At 41.5% G+C, this 21,341-nt stretch overlaps 1 protein-coding gene across 5 annotated transcripts in view; it reads left to right on the forward strand.

Moving 5' to 3' along the window:
• Nucleotides 1-21,341, forward strand: part of GMIP (GEM interacting protein) — a 273,982-nt gene that overhangs the window by 153,244 nt on the left and 99,397 nt on the right. For all 5 annotated transcript variants that reach the window (XM_069231744.1, XM_069231745.1, XM_069231746.1 and 2 more), the window contains 5 exons: nucleotides 3,179-3,272; nucleotides 6,951-7,026; nucleotides 15,737-15,803; nucleotides 16,528-16,653; nucleotides 17,985-18,049. In XM_069231744.1, the coding sequence (XP_069087845.1) occupies nucleotides 3,179-3,272; nucleotides 6,951-7,026; nucleotides 15,737-15,803; nucleotides 16,528-16,653; nucleotides 17,985-18,049 (428 nt within the window). The remainder of the gene's footprint in view (nucleotides 1-3,178; nucleotides 3,273-6,950; nucleotides 7,027-15,736; nucleotides 15,804-16,527; nucleotides 16,654-17,984; nucleotides 18,050-21,341) is intronic.

Raw genomic sequence — 21,341 nt, forward strand, 5'->3', positions numbered from 1 at the left:
ACTGGCAATTAACTTGAGTAAGACAAAATGTATGTCCATCCATCCTTGCGGGGTTTTAGAGGATCAATAATGTTGGAAGTGAAGGGGTTGGAGAAGGTGCTAGATTTTGATTATCTTGGCATTCACCTTTCTAACGCAAACTCATGGGGAACTCAGGTTATCAAAAGTACCCTTATATTGAAGCACACGGCTACAGCCATCTTACGATCTGCAAAGAAGACCATGTCTTACTCAATTTCTCCCCTTCTTGAGGTTTGGAGGGCTAAAGGGGTTGCTTCTGCAGTATTCGGAGAACTCTGGGACACGTCAATCTAAAAGCCCTGGAGGTGGCTGAGAATACATTTCTAAGAATAGTCCTTAAATTGCCCCAAAGTACTCCATTGATTTTTAAACATGACCCAGGTTTTCAGTCTACTGCCCCCCTTGCACACCTGAAACCCATCTGGTATGGGTACGGATTTGGTCAACACCTGAGTTGCCTGAGTATAGGGTGGGTTTAAGAGGTATTTTAGATAAATCACGGAAAGGAGTCCAGGTAGCCTGGCTGGACTATGTAAAACAGTCCTTATACTCTATGAACTTACATGAGTATTGGCGGTCCCCTGAAACCATTCCATCTTCTGCAAATAAGAAACATCTACTGGGAGCTTGAGGAGGCTAAATTGCCCACACAGGTAAGCTTGGGTCAATTGACTGATTGAAGCCTAAGTCGTACTTTGACAAATATATGAATGACATTGAGCTCCCTTTCACAAAAGCTCTTTATATAAGGTTCAGGTTAGGTACTTTACCACTTGCTACTCTGACTGTTAGATGGAACGGTCAACAGGGTAGTAGTAAAATCTGTCCTATTTGTAGGAGTGCTGAAGAAACCAACGCTCACCTCCTATTTTTTTGTCCAAGGTACTATAGGCAGTATAGGTGTTGGATTGTCCATCTGTGCTGCCTTTTAGGTTTAGCCCAGTATAGGGTAGCGATAAGATTATGCAGAGTGGACATGTCTCCGGTCATTTTTTTCTCCGTTGCTAAATATTTGGAGAGCATATGGCCAATTCGGCAAAAAAATGGCTCCTCTACTATTGCTTTACTCTCTGTCTAGTGCCAATCTTCTCCATTTTGTGTATCATGGTTTTATTGATTTTAGAATTTGTGTTTTTTAATCTTATTGTAAGCTAGAGCACATGCACTTTACCTAGTTAGGCTGTCCTGTGCAGTAGGGTAGGGTTTGTATCCTCACACGTATCCCAGAATTCATTCCATTTCCATTCTCATGGACTAGTTATTGTGTCCTATATGTTAATTGTAGTTCGCTTGTACCTAGTAATGTTTTGCATATGAGTATCTGCTGTCTTAAAGATATTATTTTGGTCAGAGGTTTTGTAAATATATTTATTACAGCAAGACATGCATAATCTGTATTTTTAGGCATGGTAGATCATATTAGGTTTTTGCCTACGGCCAGGTGTTTGTGCTTTTAGGCCAAGAGTGGATACTTCTAAGAATTTTGTATGCACGGTATCTGCACATTTTATATTTGGTATTGTATTGTGATTTATTTTAAATAACCTTGTATTACTTTCATGTCCATTGGACGAAATAAAGTATATAAATGCAAATTAAATTAATTAAATAAATAATGTTACACATTAAAAGCTTCCTTTTTGTCACAGCACATACAAGAAACTTTTTTGTAAGGCCTTCTTCCTGTTAGATAAAATTCGTAATTTTTGGGAATGATTTAATAGCCATAAATTATGGAAAATATTATAAGAATATAACATCAATTGTGTGAATAGAATTATGAGTCTGTTGTTCATGCTGTTTGGGCTGTTGCATTACTGGCACATAAAATGTTATTGTACCAGAGATTCAAATAAGGCAGCTTTGAATGAATGATAACAGGGTGCACCTAGATGTCGCATGCTGTCAGGTTATATATAAGAAGGCCACAGACCCACTGTGAATTGTCACAGATCCCCGAGGTAATAGACGGACACTGATCTGGCTCTACACATGCAGGCGTGCCCATTGTAGGTCCAGGAACGCCTGATCCATGCCAGATTTTCAAGATAACCAGGGGCTGTGTCCATTAGATACATTTTCTGACATGAAAATCCCAGGACATCTGTTATGGGTCCAGCCTTCCAAGACCTAGTTTGGCTTTGTGGTATAGAAAAGCTGTACTACAAAATGCAAGATGGATGCCTACATGCACATATACACACCACAGAGTATATCTTTGAAAACAAAATAAGCAAATGTTTTCCACATATCACGGCGTCAGATTAAACAAGCCCCACTGTTCGTTTGTTCTTTTCCAAATTCCTCCACTCTCAGGGACATTTTTTGGTTTTTGGTTCCAGAAAGATGCCGCCACACGACTGTCTCGCACAAACGGTTCTGTGGTGGCGCTATTTCAATGCGTCACTGGTAAAGACTATTGCCGTTTTTTTTATTTTGGCAGCAGTAAATCTTGCACTGCTTGATGCTATTTTTTCCATTGATGCTGCATTTTGCACAACAAATACATCTGGCAGGTTTTACCACCAACAAATTAAAATACTGTGGACACAAGTTCACTAACAGTACGCAATCTGGCAAATACCACTAACAAAACAAATGCCACTGACGCAAATCTGTTTATGTAATATGACAAATACCGCGGACAAATGTATGTGCCACAGGCCCTCAGAATAAGCTGGCACTTGCTTTGTTTGGAATCTCAGTGGCAACACTAAATTATACCCCTCCACCCCCCCTTGCAGGATATGGTAAGGGACCCCCCCGCCTCCCATATGTCCGTCAACAAGCAAACGCACCTTGTGTTGTCACCGAGATGCATCCTCTCTGCTTTTGTATGTGTAAAGTATGGATGCCTGCCAGAACTGCCCTGGTATCAGTTTACCAGGCATAAAATATCCTGAAGATGCATTAACCCGGTTGCTGTATGTCAGCATTACTATTAATATTCAGACTTCCCTTCTGTGTGACTTCCGCTGCTTCCTCATTCTTATCTTTAACCCTTCGTGCTACCTCGGCGCTACCCCTGCTCGTCTGCGTGACATGCCGCCAAGCACTGGGAGTGCCCTCGGCCCTGTTCTGTCTTGTCCTTCTGAAAACATCCATAGACGTGTGAGTTAGTAACGTTGCGCTAAAACTGCTGTTTCACTTTTTTCAGGGCTCACCTACCAAGCGCCCTCCTCTGAAAACAGAAAGCGCTACAGTGAAATCTTCCGGGGACTTGACGCCTTAGAAATCTGCCTTGGAAATGAGTAAGTAATATTCAAGGTCCTTCGGGGAGTTTTACCTCCACTATTCCCAGTGTTTGATTTGCTAAAAGAGGGTTAAGTTAGGAAAACTACCATTAACAATGCCAGTAGGATTGGCTTTGTACGGTGCACTGTAGAGTCGCACCAAATATGGGGAAAGGTGCACCGAAATATCTTCGGCGTATGCAATTAACCAGTAGCTCGGACATGTTACCTTAAAGAAAAATACTTGGTGAAATAAATTACTCATAGTCTAAACATTTTTCAAGTACAGGATATACCTTCTGGTGACTTGAAGATCAAACCCAAGCATTGAGGGCCAGATTTACAAGAAAATGGGGCAGCGCTGTACTGTGCCAAAATCAGCAGCGCCGCGCTGCGCCAGTTTTGAAACGCAGGGCTGCGCTGTATTCACAAGAATACAGCGGAGCCCCGCGTTTCCCCCTGCACCGGCGCTAAATTAAACTGCCCGCGCCAACGCAGGCATTCTTGCACCATTGTGCAAGGATGTCTGCGTTGAGGGGAGTGATTGTTTATGTGCAGGAAGGTATCACTTCCTGTACAAAAACAATCTACAATGGCTATTTGACATTTCTATGTGTGCTGTCGAATGCATCAGACATACAGAAGTACCAAAGCGTAATTTTTGAATGATTGTTTATGTGCAGGAAGGAGCACCTTCCTGCACATAAACAATCATCCATGGCATTTTGCTTCTTCTATGTGTGCTGCAGAACGCAGCACACATAGATAAAGCAAAAAATGAGGAGGAATAAAAGCATTTCTCCTCGTTTTGCCATGTTAATGCCACCCCTGAGGTGCTGTTAGTTTTTGGCGCTGCCACAGATTTACGATTTCTCGTAAATCTGGGGCAGCGTCAAAAGCAATGGGTGTTACGTGGAACGCCCACTGCAATACCCACTGAACGCCTTTCTGACACAGAAAACTGCATCGGAGGGCCCATATTTACAGGGAAGCGTAATGCTACAAAAAGTGGTGTTACACCTCCTTGCAAATATGGAGCAGTGGTTAGTGCCACCGGAGGGTTGCAAAAAGTGACGCTCCGCTGGCGATAGGCCTTGTTAATCTGTTCCCGAATTCGGAAATTTGTCACAAGACCTGCTGGAGGAATGATCACTGCTCTGTCAACCTCAGAGGATAGCCTGTTGGTGAACTCACTGGACTTAAAATGTCTGTGCAGCACATTAAGGTCAAGCCAACAGGCAACATGCTTTCATGAAGAGAAATTGTGCTGTATGTGGATCTGCATCAAACCGACGATCCACCGTGTTCATAATGACAGTGTTTAATTTTGTACTTATTGTGCTCCTCAAACAGTTAGGATATTTTTCAATAATGCAAACATCGATTTCCATCTTGTTTCAATGTTCAGCTAAACAGATACATTTATATCCCTGCTTCAAAGAGATAAATAATACCATTTCCATCTGGGTCACCATTGCAATAGATCCGAACACAGCAAAAACATGTTAGCATTAACAGGGGTGGGGTCGGATTGTACATTATAGTGTATGGCGGTGTTTCTATACCAGTTTTCTGTACCATCATTTATGTACTATACTCAGATAAAATTCTCCTCAAGCATCCCAAACAAAGAAACTGAAAGAACACCTCCCACTCTCAAGGGGCTTACTTCCATCTCAGCTCCCAGAACCAGGGTTCCTAAGCGCACCAGCCAACTAGTATGTAACCCAGCTGCTTCATTCACTCTTTCAGGACCGCCAACTAGAACCCTTCTCTGTAGGTAAGAATAAGGCCTGTTTTGCTTGACTCAATCAAAAGGGCTAGGGCCAGATGTGCGAACATTAAGAATAGCAATTTCCAATTAGCGATTTCTTTTAATAAAACCGCTATTTGATAATCGTTATTCTTAATGTATGACATTTTTAATGACCAATTCACAGTGAGTCACAAATCGATCTAGCTCATTAATATTAATACGTACGTCGCAGTTCACGCACTCATTAGGAATGACAGCCAACACAGGGATGGTGGCCTCCTGAGGTCAGCAGATCACTATGTCTGTGACTGCTTTTAAATAAAGCAATCAGTTCTTTTTTAATTCAACCCATTTTCCTTAAAGGAAAACTGTGCGTTAAAAAAAACAACTGAAAAGTATAACTCATTTTTTTTGGAGTAGACAATGGTCCATTGTACAACTGTCTACTCTTAAAATCTTTTTTCTCTACATTAATTTGGGTTGCAAACCATTGATCTGTTACTGACTTGAAAGTTAGGGTGATAAACGATTTGCAAAGGGTGAAGTGGTTCTCTTTGGACCAACCCCCCTTTGGGAATCAGGGTGGCAGCATTGGGGGTGTCAACAGTGAATTTGGTGACCACTGCCTGCTCCCACTGAAGTAAGCAACTTGAGCTGCTAAAAAAAGAGTTTTACATTTTGAAAATGTTATCACAGGGATGGTGGTCTGCCTTCTCTTGCAGAACATTATCCTGTGGCAGATCCCAACTACAGGCTTGCCTACAACTGCCTAATGAATGTCAATTAGGTAGGTCGTTCTGCAACCCCGACGTTTACTAATTTTGTGAACCAACCTATTGTACATAGGTCAGTTTGCAAAATAAAATACTGGCTGCAAAAATTTGGTAGGCAATTTGGAAATGATTTTTGCAAGTAGTTTGCAAGTACATCTGGCCCAAAGTGTAGTGTTCCTTGAGACACAGCAACTGCTTATCATAAAAAAACAAAGTCACATTGCAGAGTGTGCAACAGAATCAAGAATGTATTTTATGGGCCATTTTACAGAAAGTGCACCGGGGGCACAATAGACATTGGTGCCCGCTTTGTGCATCCTGGGGCACTTTGATATTCCAGAAGGAGCTGCAGATGCCTATTTTGCCCCCTCTGTAATAACAATAGTGCTTGTGCACATGTAGCACCAGTGCTACCTGGCTCCATGCAAATGATGGAATCTCTTTGCCTCTGCACTCACAACATAATATGGATGTGGGTGCAAAGGCAAAGAAGACTGAAAGTGTGCTACAAAAAGGTGGGGCACTGTCAGTGCGCCTCCTGATGGCAGCCCTCTAAATGGGGGAAACGGGGTCACTTGACGCCCAGACATCCTCTTGCAGGCGGGTGCAGTGAAACACTATCTTTGAAGAAACCCCTCCGTATTTCACTTGAATGCACTACCCCCAAGGCAGCAAGAGTTCACAGCTGCCCTAGGGGGCGCACATTCTCTGTATTAGGGTGCACTTTCCCTGTTTGCATACAGAGCACCTATTTAAAGTTGCGCCTTGGTGCAAACAGGAAAAATGTGCTCAATGTGTAATAAGTGCTCAGGTGGCCAAGTGTGAGTGAATGCCTTGGTGCTTCTATAAATAAATAATATATAGGTTTACATACTGAAGCCAATCACTGGCCATGCAACAGGTCCCTCAAATTGAGTCAGCATTTTCTCACCACATTTTGTTTGTTAGAGGCTAGTCTCAATCAAACTTATAAAGGTGTATCTAGTACTATAGGTGGAGCACACCCTTTTTGTTTATTTGGACTTTCGGCAGAGGATCAGTAACAATCCCCGTGCCCAGGGTGTTAGAGCATCTCCGAAGCAATGTGTACTAACACTAGGAATCCTAGGGTAAACAGATTTTGAGAATTATTCTGACACAGCTTTGATTGTTTCAATTTTGTTGCAGGACTCTTGACATGTTTGTGGGAGATATAACAAGCAATGCACCAAGCGAATTAACTGCCCAGATGGAGGAAGTCCCGGTAGGTGATGTCAGTGACCGATTTCAAAACATTCTTTAAAATCAAAGGGCTGAGTGCTGGAGCTTTTGTTTTATATCCTTTGCATTTGGACGGGCTTAGTAGGGTGTGGCTAGTCTCTGCATTCATTGTCATGCTCTCATTATGAGAACTAACAAGCATTCTGTAGTGAGCCAGGGGGAGTAGGCTTATAGAAAATATAGAGTCATCGAGCTCTTTCCAATGAAGTGGTGACCAGCAGACCCACCAAAACACGGTAACAAGCACAGCTATGATCTGAAGGCCTTCACAATTTTTAGGGCAGCTGGTTCATTCCAAGTAGTATAGTAAATTATTTTGGGTTCTCACTTTTGGACTTTGGTGTGGAAGGAGAACAATGGTGAAGTAATCTAGTGGTGTTCAGCAGGTTATCAGAGTATTCAGTGACAGAGCCAGTTAGCTGCTTGGTTGTAGAGGTATTTTTGGGTAAGGCAAGCAAGTTCCCTTGTCCCAAGTTGAAGAACCAGGGAAGAGATGGGCAAGCTCCTAAAAAAGTTAACAACTGTGTAGATCCATATTTAAGTAGAATACTGTATTCTTCATTGACTGACAGGGTGTGAGAAAGTTGAAAGAGAAACCATTATGTACACCACTGCAAAAGAGCCTAGGCCTGAAGTGATACTTTTCCCTAATGGTTCCTTATTTGGACTCTCACAGTAATATTTGGAAGAATGTTACCCAAAACTGCAGTCAAATCTGAACTTTCCACCAAAGATGAGGCAATTTTTATCTGAAATAGAAGGGTCACCAAACCACTGCTAGGGCTAGAGTTAAAGTGACCACCCCATTCAAGGGCATTCATGGGGAAAATGGGCATAGAAAAAGAACTAGGATGACCACAGAGTCTGGACATTGTGAAGGTGTGTGGTAGCCAATTTGGAATGTGATCAAACTCAGTTCAGGTCAAAGTGAACTCTACAGCAATCTAAGGTGGGATCACATTTTAACATGTGTACATTAGGAAATGGCTCTTTTTTTATATATTTAGCATTCTCGCCCATTACCTGGATCGCTGATTCAGTTGCAAAATAGTTAAAAACATTCCTCTGGAGTATTTCTTGAATAATATAAATAGTTGCAATGTTGGTGACCTATTTTAAAACTACCAAGTTTCCAAGTAGGCTTTGATGCATATAAAATCTAATTACTTTTGTGAATCTTGTAATTTGTTTTTCCTATGACTGAGGCCTAATTATGTGGAACTGAGGAACCTTCAATGTTATAGTTGACACTGACAGGCTAGAAGGTCCCCAAAGAGACAAGGTGTTCAGGCTAGCAACATACATAGCAGAATATGAAGGCACACCTACTAGGATATCTGCCTCTTTGGATTTATCATTGACAAGCTTTGTTAGCTTTAACCGTCCGTGCATTACTGAGTTACTCCTTTTTTCCTTAAATGTAAATACATCTCCCTCTTTGTCTTATTTTCTCTACATTTCCCCTTCCTTTTCTCTCACTGTTTTTTCCCTGTCACTTATCTCCTCTCTCTCTTGTCTTGCCGTGAGGTTATTTTAGCATTTACACACACACGTTATTTTACCTCTGGGTCTGAGGCCTGTGCCCTTTCACCTAGTTACATGCCATTTGTATACATTTTGTTATATTAGCAAAGCTTCATTTTAGTGGAGATGTTTTATTATTTTTATCAGTTGCCCTTCCAGGCAGAATTTGTTATTCATTTCTTTGCACAACATTTTCAGCCTGTGCTCAACCCAAGGCTACAAACAATAGTTTACTGGGTATTGTCGGTCCAAAGAGTACAATGTCTACCCTAAAAAGAAAAACGTGTTGACACGTCAGGGCAGTTCTTAGAACAACAAATGTTTTATTATAAAACACCACACTGCCCCCACATCAGAGGGGACATTCCAGCCAGCCAGCCATCTTGTGCTGCACGTTGCCATTGCAGTTTCTGCTGAAACTCTGCGTCTTCTCTTCATCCATGTGGGAGGACTTCCAGCAGATCTATTCTCTACCTTTAGCACAGATATGGGGATTGGGTTTCCTTCCAGGGACTAGACAGGCATATTAGGGTAGACACTGCTATTGCTCTCATGTGGAATTATAGTAGTGCAGGTAGGGATTTTGGATACACCATTGTGACAGTGTTGTGTAGCCATTTTAGTTATAGCTCCATGCACGTTAGTTTAATACACTAGGCCACTGTGCACTTTGACCTAGAGATATTTTATTCAGCTTTGCATTGTTATTTTTACAATAACCAGTTTTACGGTCTTGTTTTAATTTCTTCTATCTAACTATTTTGCTTAGCCCAGCACTGTGTTCTCAAACAACACATTCTTGATCACTTTGTGCTTCAGTCAAGGCTACAGTTTGGTACATTGCCGGTGAACGTGGTAGAAGTTTAGTCTCCAATATTCATAGAAAATACACATCCTTACGTAGGGACATTTTCTTAGAACATTAGCTGTGTTATTATAAAAACCCTTCCTAGTCCCATTGCACGTCAAGAGGGAGATTCCAGCCAGGGAACCACGACTGAACGCTTTGCTGCAGATGCTAACGCAGACTACAGGCCTTTGCTCAGGTATGAGGGTTGATGTCCTCCTGGGGGAACCTGAAAGGCAGAGTTAGAGCTTAACATGCTGTGCTCAGATTATGACCTAGATAGGAAATAGTCCACAAATAATAGTGACAATATGATAGCGTTATTCTTGTGCTTCACTCTTCTAGTCACCATTTTAATATTGTCATGTTGTGTCGTTCTGGTTATTGCAGCTCACGCTTTGCTATCTAAAATGCAGTCGCTTTATTAAACCAGTCTTTAAAACTTATACTGCTTTTGTTGTCATTTATATATGAGACTGAATTGTGAATGAGAGAACCGGGTGCGACCTGAGTGACCATGACTTCCCTGAGAAGTATAATATGTCATGCGCTCGGCTGCCCAATCATCTCTATCCCGTGATGGAGACGAGGCACTGCTAGTTAGCCGGAGCAAAACCTGGATTTGGAGCGACAGGTGTCACCCACAGTGAGTCAGACTCAGTCCCCCACACCGTGGATGATCTTGCTGCTCAAAATCCAGTAGTCTCATTAGAATAATGAGAGCCTATGCAACAACAGTATGGTGGGACTTTTCCTCTGTTTCACTTTTCTAGTCACCGCAATAATAGTGTTGGCTTCATTATCCTGATTATCCCAATTCAGGCATTTCTACATAGAATGCAGCTGCTTCAATAAAACACATTGAACCAAATCCTGCTTTTGTTTGTCTTTGCATGTATGAGACGTGTATAACTGAGAGAAAGGAGTAAGATCTGTTCCACCATGACTTCCCTGAAGAGTCTTAGTGTGTCATGCGATAGGCTGCCACAAATCACCTTTACTCTTGGATACTGGTGAGGTGCTGCTACCAACGTTGGTTAGGCAATAACTTTACAGATCTCCCAAGTATCTCTGTCTCATTACATGCTCAAGGCATCCGAATTATCTTAAATGGAGACAGCCGTGGTATTAGGGAATATCCTCCTATCCTATATAGGTAGCACTTATTTGACGCTGTAGGTTGTTTAAGCCTGAACTTTAAAAAAGGATTCCCCAGTAATTTTGGGTACTGGTGTGGTGCTGCTAGCGAGCCGAAAGGGCTTGGCTGACAGCTGTCATACAGCATGGGATCAAACTCAGTCCCCCACACTCTCTGCTGCTGCTGCCTAAAATCCAGCAGTCTTGTCCCTACAACGAGACTCCCACAACAGTCTCTGATCCTCTTCTCCCTTTCTTCAGCTCTTCCCTCTTGCTACCCTTATCTCTTGTTGTATCTTTTAATGGTTTCTGCCTTATTCTCAATTATCTGTCTTTTTCACTCCCTCATACTGCATCTATCCTTCATCTTCAATGCTCCACTATCTCTCTCTATCCTCCTCTATAGATTCAACGATCACGTTCCCTAAGCAACTCTCTCTATCCAGGCTTTGCTCTTTCCACCAGTCCTTGAATTCCAACCAGTGGTACCTCTCTCATATTGCTTAGAAAGATTACCACCATATTTGCTACTGACAATTCACTCTTTTTATCTGCCAGCTCCAGCTATCCATCAACCTATCCATAAATCTCTCTACACTCTTGTCCTCTGCAGCACCTGCCAATCCCTCTTCATCCGGATGACCAATCTCTGCTCATCAGTTTTACACAGTGCTCCAATCTCTCCAAGGTATTCATCCCACTTCCTATTAGTTTCTTGCTATATTAAATCATCTACCAATTTAACAGGTCATAGAACTGTAAGTCCATCCCTCTTTTTAATCATTTCCTACAACCTTCTGTCTTGAGCCACTGATGCCCTAATTCACTCATTAGTCTATATGTTCATCCACTTTCTTGTTTATTTCTCTCTATCTGTCTCATTCCGTGTACCATCCCTGCCTTTCACCTGCCCACTTTACTTGAGATACTTGTCTCATTGCATTTCTTCCCATCTGCCTGCCCATCATACGTCTATCATTCTTTTATCCACTGTATACCAAGCAGTGCCTCCATCTTTCCACCCATCCATATATTCATTCACCATCTCTCATTCCACCCGTCCATCTGCACCCATCATCCTTTGTGTATCCAGGTATTGCCTGTTGCTCCATGGATCTCCATCACACAATACATGCAGTGATTTGAACCAGTTCATCTTATCAACTATTCCAGACAGTGCCTGAACCCTCGTACCATCAGGTGTGTCCATGAACCCAGAAATCCACCACTCACTTCCATCTGTCAAATAAGGCTCTTCATTCCTCTGTATTCACCCCTTTCTTTCCCTCTGGAGCTCCATGTGGAGGGGGGAATCAGTCGTAGATGCAGAAATGATTCAGTAGGCAAATACATATGAAGAATGGCACTTTAACACTGCTAAACAGAGAGATCACACTAACAGTGCTCCGTATATGTATATTAGGAGAATGGAGGCAGAAATGTCCAACTTTTCTATGTTGTTGGCCTGAGTGAGCACCCCTTCATTATTCTTGTATGGTAAAGGACATCACAGCCTGCTGGCTTCATATTTTTTAAACATATTGTTGTGGTTTGCACTGGATCACTTGGCTGGAATGCAGTGACAATCACTTTGAGGTCACAGCATTCCAGAGAGTGTCAAGCTTCTGGGGGAGATTTGAATGTGGTCTGTTAAGATCGGTTCACTGCCTGAGGAGGTTGAATAAACATGCAATGAATCTAATAAAGGTTTATGAAGAACCTTTGAAGTAAAAAGCGTTTTCTTAACACTGGCGATGAGGGAGAAACTGTTGCCAACCTCCTAGATGAATCTGATGTTTTGCAAGGTTAGCAGCCTGCAAGAGATTTGGTAAGAAAGGGCACTATGCCAGGGTGTGTAGATGGAATAAACAACAGGCGGTCAGTTGTATTGAAGGAGAAGAATTCAGTATAAAGGATGATGGATGTGTGGATGCAGATCCAATAGAAAGGCCGGAATGTGAAATTGTGGTGGGAGGAAAAAAAGTTGTTGTACTTGCTTATTCGGAATCGCCATACACGATGATTGGTGACAAGAATTGGAACTCAAATATTTGGGGATGGAGGAACTGAATTACTGCCACCAGATATAAATGTTGTTGGGTATGGAGGCAAGAAAATAGATGTTTTGGGTTATTCAGTGATGAGAATTCAATTTGATAAGCCTCAAACAACTAGGAAAGTGTATGTAGTGGAAAGGGGTTATAACCTTTTAGGTTGGAGATATCAAATGGATGGGGATAATATTAAACCCAAATTCCAAACTGAAAATGCTAATAATGGCGAATGATGGATTCTCAAATGAGATAGTTTCTAGGTTTCCTAAAGTATTTGGAGATGATTTAGGTTTACTAAAGAATTTTTAACATAGAATTGTTCTCAAGAATGGTGCAATACCATGTGTGTCTAAAGTAAGGAAAGTTCCTTATATTATGTTAGCAACACTCAAACAGGAATTAAAAAAAATAAAAGAAAGAGGAGTAATTGAAGAAATTGAGTGCTCAGAGTGGTTGGCCCCCATAGTTCTAGCACCAAAGGATGGGGGTAAAGAGATTTGTATGTGTGTTGACTTGAGAGGATTAAATAAACACATCTGGGTTGATCGTCAGCCAATACCAAATATTTCTGAAACTCTGGCTTTATTCAAAGATGCTAAGTTATTCAGTGTGATGGATTTGTTCTCTGCTCACCACCAGGTTATGCTCCATCCTGATTCTAGGCCATTAACATAATTTGTAACCCCTTTGGGTGCATTTAAATTAATCCGGATGCCTTTTGGACTGGCTTCTGCAACAGCATGCTTTCAGAGGGTCATGACGAAAGTGTTAGAAGGGTTGGACAAAGTTTTGTTTTTCTAGGATGACATTTTGGTCTATGGACGAAACCAATTTGAACATGATGAAATAATGTGGAAGGTGTTGGAGCGCTTACAGAATGCAGGCTTGGTGATAAAATTACCAATTGAGCGAGAGGCCTTAGCTGTTTATTGGGCAATTATCCACTTTAAGTTTTTTTTTATGGGGTATACCATTTGTGGTCAGATCAGATCATCGACCACTTACTCGTATGTTCTTATGTAAGGAGATGGAGAATGTATCCCCTAGGATCAGGAGGTGATCAGACAGAATGACCAGTTATAATTTTAAAGTTAAGTATATACCTGGAGCAGGGAATGCAATGGCAGATTGTCTCTCTAGACTGTCAGAATGTAGATGTGTGTGAAAAAGTAGCTGTAGATTGGGTATGTGAATCAGCCCTGAAGGAAAGTGAGTAGGATAATGCTATTTCAAAAATACTAGAGTTATCTACATTAAAGAAACTCATTGTAAATAGTTGGCCATAAAAGAAAGATATACTAACTGATATGGAAGAATTTCTTTGTGTAAAAGACAAACTTAGCATTAGTGATGGGAAAGTATTAAGGGGGGGAACGGGTAGTACCTCCTGATGTTTTGAGAAAGAAGTTAATTAACTTGGCTCATGAAGGACATTTAGGGAGAAATTTGACCAAGGCATATTTGCGTGAATGGAACTGGTGGCCAAGAATTGATCAACAGGTTGAAGTGGTGGTAAAGGATTGTTGGCACTGTGTGAATATTGACAAAACAAAGAAAACTCACACAGTTCCTCTGTCACCTGTTGAGGTTCCAGCGGAGCCATGGAGCAAGCTAGGTCTGGATATAGCAAGGCCATTTGATCTTCTAGCCTATGATGAACTATATGTTATGCTGCTGGTAGACTATACTTTTAAGTGGGTGGTCACGAAGTGTGTGGCTACGGTAAACACTAAAATAGTAATCACATTTAAAAAAAAATAATTTTCTAGGAAGGGTGTTCCGAAAACTCTTATACAGTTATAAGAGTTTTCGGAACACCCTTCCTAGAAAATTCTTCTTTTAAAAATGTGATTACTATTTTAGTATATTATCAGTATAATGGGGTACAGTTTATATCCCAGGAAATGAAATATTTTCTTAAAGAATTGTCAATAACTCATTTCAAGACAGCCCTCTATTCACCTCAAGCCAATGGTTTAGCAGAGAGTATGAATACGATAGTAAAAAATTGTACACAGTGTGCGCTCTTGAATAAGACATCCCTAAAATAAATGTTGAGAGAAAACTGGTGGGCATACCATGTCACTCCTAATAGTGTAACATTTATATCTCCATTTGTTTCAATTAATGGCAGGAAACCATATTGTAAAATCAATTCTCAGTGTCTAAAAATAAGTGTGGAACAAAATGTGGACTTTCCAAATGATGAGCTTGTTCTGCGTAGGAGGGAACATCAAAATAAATATAAAACTCACTATGATGCTAAGAACTGTGCACATGAACCAAAGTTTCAGGTCAGTGACAGAGTTTTAGTGAAAAGACCTAATATAATAGGAAAGGGGCGTTCATAATTCATGGGTCCTTTTGTGATAACTTCTCTTAAAAGAAATGTCGCAATTTTAGACTCAGGGTATGTCTGGAGTACATCTAAATGAGATTGGTTCAGAAACTATGCTAAAAGTGAGTCATGGGAAGGAGGATTTGAATGTTGATAAAATGTTTTTGTTAAGAAGAGAGAGATATAAACCTGCTTGCCACAAGGACTACATAATGGACAAAGTTACAAACTACAGATTTAATCAAGTCATGAAATGGAAGAATTTTATTAAATAAGGGAACCTTCTACCGTTCTACCTAAAGTGAATGTATGCATATGTATATAACATTTTTGTTTTGTACACATATAATTTCCATGATGTAATTTGTTTAATTAGAAGCTTATTTTTTTAATATTGATTTTTTTTTTTTTACTGTTGTGTTCTGATATGATAATATAAGGGAGGGAGATGTGTTGTGGGTTGCACTAAATCACTTGGCTGGAATGCAGTGACAATCACTTTGAGGTCACTGCATTCCAGGGAGTGTCCAGCGTCTCGAGGGGGGAGGTTCGAATGTGGTCAGTTATGATCGGTTCGCTGCCTGAGGAGGTTGGATAAACATGCTACAAATCTAATAAAGGTTTATGAAGAACCTTATGAAGAACCTTTGAAGTGAAAAGCGTATTCTTAACACATACCTTTCTTGATCACATAGTGCTCACACTATACTCAAGTGTCCTGTATATAAAAATCATAGACATTCTTAGCCAACTCAGAAGTTCATATCCTAAGTACTGTTGTGTGCTCTTTCAGACAGATGACAGCCAGTTTGGGGAAAGTCAAAGCAGTCTTGAAACAAAACCACTGATGAACATTTCAGGTGAGATCAATTTTCCTGTAATATAAGTAAAAAAGGCTAATTTGGGGTGTAGTCATTATCCCTTAAAAAACGTTATCGCAGCTGGTTTGGGGTTTTCTGCTGGCTCCCCTTTTGCGAGGCCGGCTTCGGTACCCTGTTGCGAGTCACATGTGCGTGAAAGAAATAAGTGGACCATGTTGTTGCTCCACTATCTCCTGGACATAGCTGGCCGCAGGCTAGTAGCTATTAGAGCCACAGAGAAGCTAGCAGGTGGATAGCAAGGTGCTGGTAACTACCCTAATGACAGAAACGACATGACACTATTTACCTTCTCTAACCTATTCTTAAGCATAGAAGGCACTTCAAAGGTCCTTTAAAGGGATCAAATAGATACTACAGTACAAAAAGTTTATTTGGCAGAAAAAATAGCTTAATCTAGGATCTGAGTAGATGGGCACAGCTTTCTGCTCCTTTTTCATAAGTGCCACTCTGTGATCGGTGTCAGACATTATGCATTCCAGGTATACACCAATAATGCACTGAAGCCAAGTTGGAAGCACCAGCAATGCAGGTAGCACTGCAGCAGCAAACCTCCAGAAGGCGATTAGGAATTTCCTTTGTTATGGATCATGTTTTTTACAGAAATGACTCCAGGCAATGGGAATCAAGAATATTTTATAAAGTTCCACGGATGAATGGTGTGCGCTATTGGCCTTATTTCATGTTTACTGTTTTTGCTTTATAGTGGATGAGGCAGATGAGTTGATGGTGAAATGCGAGGGTGGTGTCGACGCTGCTCTGGATTATGCCAAGCGTTGGTGCAAGTACACCAAGGAGCTGCTCATCTGGATGGACAAACGGATAACAACTGGTAGGTTTCACGACCCAACTCCAGGGCACCTTCAGTTAGTCCCATGGCACCAAAGAACCAGCACAGGTAAGAGACTCATGTCTGAGTAGCTTAGGTCATGTGAAGTCTAAAGTCACCCTTTCAACAGCTTTTTTACAAATCCTAGTCATGTTCAAAAATGTTTGGTAGAAGACTGCTCTATATATCATCTCGACTATCTTCCACCCCAGCCTAAGAATTTGAGAGAATGTTCTACAAAAACCTGTCACTTCACATCAGTCTTCAGCCTCGCTATAAACGTTAGTCAGTAGTCAGCTGTAGCCACCCGACTGTCCACTAACTTCTGTTCTTCTCAATGTTCTCTTCCCTGATTGGAAATATTCTGCAGCTGCAGTAAAGCATCCAGGCACTACATTGAACACCTCGATAAAAATAAGTAAAAACATAAAAAATAAATCATAATTGTGATAACTATCAATACAACTTATAGAGACATAGGGGTGGCTGGCTCAATCAAAGAGTAAGTGGTCATGGGGTTAAGCTTCAAGCTGTGGGAACAGGAGACATTGGCCCTCATTACGACCCTGGCGGTATAGAACCGCCAGGGCCGCGGCACGCGGGAGCACCGCCGACAGGCCAGCGGTGCCCCGGGGGGCATTCTGACCGCGGCGGCTTAGCCGCGGTCAGAGAAGGGAAACCGGCGGTCTCCCGCCGGTTTCCCGCTGCCCCCAAGGAATCCTCCGGCTTGGGGATTCCGACTCCCCCTCCCGCCATCCAGTTCCTGGCGGTTCTCCCGCCGGGAACCGGATGGCGGGAGGGGGAGTCGCGGGGCCCCTGGGGGCCCCTGCAGTGCCCATGCCAACGGCATGGGCACTGCAGGGGCCCCCGTAAGAGGGCCCCAAAATGTATTTCACTGTCTGCATAGCAGACAGTGAAATACACGACGGGTGCAGTAGCACCCGTCGCACCTTCCCACTCCGCCGGCTCGATTACGAGCCGGCTTCATGGTGGGAAGGTCGTTTTCCCCTGGGCTGGCGGGCGGCCTTTCGGCGGCCGCCCGCCAGCCCAGGGGAAAACTCTGAATACCCGCTGCGGTCTTCCGACCGCGGTGCGGTATTCACGACGCGCAACTTTGGCGGGCGGCCTCCGCCGCCTGCCAAAGTTGTAATGAGGGCCATTGTGTCTGAATTCTGCTTTAAGTTGGCCAAAACAGGTAGCAATGGAATAGTTTCAACAGACCCGAAGGACATCAGCATTGCACACATGTAAACAATATAGATGTGCCCGGAGTGACCAGCAAACCTGCGTCCCATGATTCAACATTTACTGACTTGTTCTTTTTTAATTTTCAGAAACCGAATTTGCCAAGAACATGACGAAGATTGCTGAAACCGGCAAATGGGCAATCAACCAGCAGGTACGTTTTGCATGGTAAAAATTATGAGAATAATAGTTTGTTTGTACAGGTGAGAAGGGCACTGTGAGACGCTTGTAGAACACAAACTATCAAGATTGAAAATGGACAATTGAAGCTGAGAGACGCACATTCTTTGGTTTTACTACTCGTGGCTGGTCTGACCATTCTGCCACTCTGGCATTTCCTTGGTAGGCTGCAGTTTTGGGAGCTGTTTCAGAGCTGGATGTGTTGCCATGACACAACCACGCCCCCTTCACTAATGCCATTATACTTGTAGCCTCTACATGAGGGTGTTTTCTAACGTTTTGCAAGGGATATATTTGGTTTCCGATCTGGCCCTGGTACTACTGCCCATGAACCATTGGCTGTTGATGACAATCTTGTGTCCTACCCTAAGATATGGTGATGATTATAAAGCATGAGAGGTATGCAATGCTTCTTAAAACTGAAAATTGTGGAAAATAAACAAAGTGTACTGCAGGGTACACAAGACCTGTACACTTGCTCACTTCAATTAGAAAGTGGACACATCCGTCTCAGGCACCCGCCTGCCCACTACTGAATGCAGCTTGGGCCCAGTATCATTCATCATACATCATTCCAGAATTTGACTCAAACCACCACCAACTGTTTCACTCCAACACACACGCACACTTTAGTATAACAATGCCAGATTGATGCCATAAATATAATGTTCCCTAAAATGAATGGACTCAAAAAAATAATATACTTTGGTCAGAAGACTTTTATGTTCATTAAGTAGTGCTACTGATTACAATGTGAAACAAATGGAAGCAGAAAGAGGACAAGAAAGAACCAGGACATCTGATGCACAAGATGCGCGGCCGATTTATGTTACAACAATTTAATGGTAGGAAATGGTGTAGGACTGCACAGAAAGAAGGTACCTTGTGCTACTTTCATAATTGCTACAGGAAAAAGTAATTCCTCCTAGTAGTCATTGTGCCACCTTCCACAGAATAGTATTTGTTAAAGTTGTCAGGTGTCTCCATACGTGGGTCCAATTTACAAGGAAAAACATGAAGGGAAAAATAAACTTATTGCTAATCTTCTAGCTCTTGATTGAAGATGGAGATAAATATTGAAATGCCCATCAAGGGATCAAACAACCATGGAATCAGGGAGGGGAAAAAGCAAGGCATAAGTATGAAAGTAGATTGGTGGTTGTTTGATTTCAAAATGAAATGTATACAACAATCTGCAACTTGAAAAAGGTTTTGTAAACTATTGTGCAAATTTTAATACCATTTTCTCCATCATCATTTAGAAAAGCATGTTTGATACATGCTAATATTTGTTTTAAAATATTAATAACATGGGAATAAATTAGGGGCCAATTTCTTAAAGAAAGTAACAAAGATGCACCTGCTTTTGGGAATTCACAGGTTTACAGAAGCAGGCCCAGGAAACACACTCTTTGAAACTTTTGTGAATTCTACTTTCGATGAGCAAATACACACACTTATATTTGATCCTTTGAAAATCTGCTGAGCACTTGCAAATTCACTTTCATATACCCTCTATTTCCCCACCCTGGAAAAAGTTTTTCTGCTGCCTTATCAGGAGTACATTTCCAGCCTTTCCCAGTGTGGGAAGAGATTGGAGAGGACTTGGTGAATACCCATAAACATGTTTTTTATATATTTGTTAGGAGAAGAAGAGTATATAATAGAACATCAAAATCATAGTGAATTAGTCTCATAAATGAGACTATACGTATTCAGGAAATGCATACAATACATTTGCTGTACAGTGTACTGTAAATTAATTCATTTGAATTCATTTCATCATATTTGACAGACTTATGTTACAGTTTTTTCTCAGTGTGCAAGAGGTGCCCGCATGGCTTCAGTGTATCCCATTCCTTCTTGCCCTTCTGATAATAGATCACGGCTTCCATTTGATAATAGTACCATAACCATTCCTGTACTGCCAACCCTTGGTGGATATTTGTCCTTCTAATTCAATGCCATACACAGTGTAGATATATCTACAACAATATATACAAATTACCTAAATTACCCTGGTATATAACAATATGTGTCATCATATGTAGATCACTGGCTGATTCACATTCACATCGTGGACATCTGGAATGCTCAAGCATTTTCGCCTTATAGAGCCTATCCGATGCATAGTAAAGCCTACTGGTAACTTTGAATTGTTGAAATTGCAAATCTGAACATCTAAATGAGGTGTGGCCTATTTTAAGCGGTGTCAATATCGTTTGGATTCACTCTGCATCCTAGTTTATTCGCCCATTTGTCTGCTCCTTCATCTCAATCATTTTCAATTGAGTCAGAGAAAATGTATATATCCTGCCTATGGTCGGCATCCCTTCTTTATCAAAAGACATGCCAATTAACGTTATTTCAATTTTCCAATTCTATATACTTCAACAAAATGTGTTTAGGAATATAAAATTCCTTTTATATATCCTGAAAAGATTGCAAAGCGCCGGCGTTACATATATGTCCTAGCTGTGTTATTCCTCGTCTTATCCACACCTCACAATATGAGTCATGACAAATCTCAGGAAATGCTGAGGATCCTCTTGAAGCAGTACAGACATTAGTACCAGGAATTGTATATTTGTGTCTCCGTATTAAATAAGCCGTCTTGGAGACCTTCAAGATCGCATCTGTCTGAGCATCGTCCATAGGACCCTCCAGGAAACCCGATGATACGCTGTCTCAGCATCTAGTAAGATCATACCTGCAGGTTTATGGAGTGCACTGGCACCGTCAGATATAGCAGTGACTGTGTTGATATGTTGTGTTGTATCATGCTCGGGGATAAACCCGTGCTGTTCCTCTAGAAAGACTTGCAGGGAGCTCTTTTGAATATATTTTCGCGTCAACATTAATTAACTACCGTAAATTGGTTGATATGAGCCACATTCATTAGCAGGTTTGTTTGTTTTAAAAAAAAATATTGCTATAATAACCATATTCCGTGATGAGGGTATTGTTTCCCCATCATCAACTCCGGCAGCTATTTGATCAATAATGGGAGCAAGGGTATTTGCAAAAAAATAACACTACTGGAATCACGAGGGTGTCAGAGATACAATGAAAAATCGGGGAACAAATGCATTGTGCTACATCTTGTGACTTCCTCCTTGAAGTATGCTTCAAAGAGGAACTGACATCACAGGAAAAGACTCTTCTACATCTTGGAATTAGCACATGATTAATTTCCTAGGCACATACCCACATGCCAGAAAGGCCTGTTTATATGATTTGTTCCTGCCTCTCTCCTGGGGCTCGGA

Source organism: Pleurodeles waltl, chromosome 4_2, assembly GCF_031143425.1.
Source record: "Pleurodeles waltl isolate 20211129_DDA chromosome 4_2, aPleWal1.hap1.20221129, whole genome shotgun sequence".
Lineage (NCBI taxonomy): Eukaryota > Metazoa > Chordata > Amphibia > Caudata > Salamandridae > Pleurodeles > Pleurodeles waltl.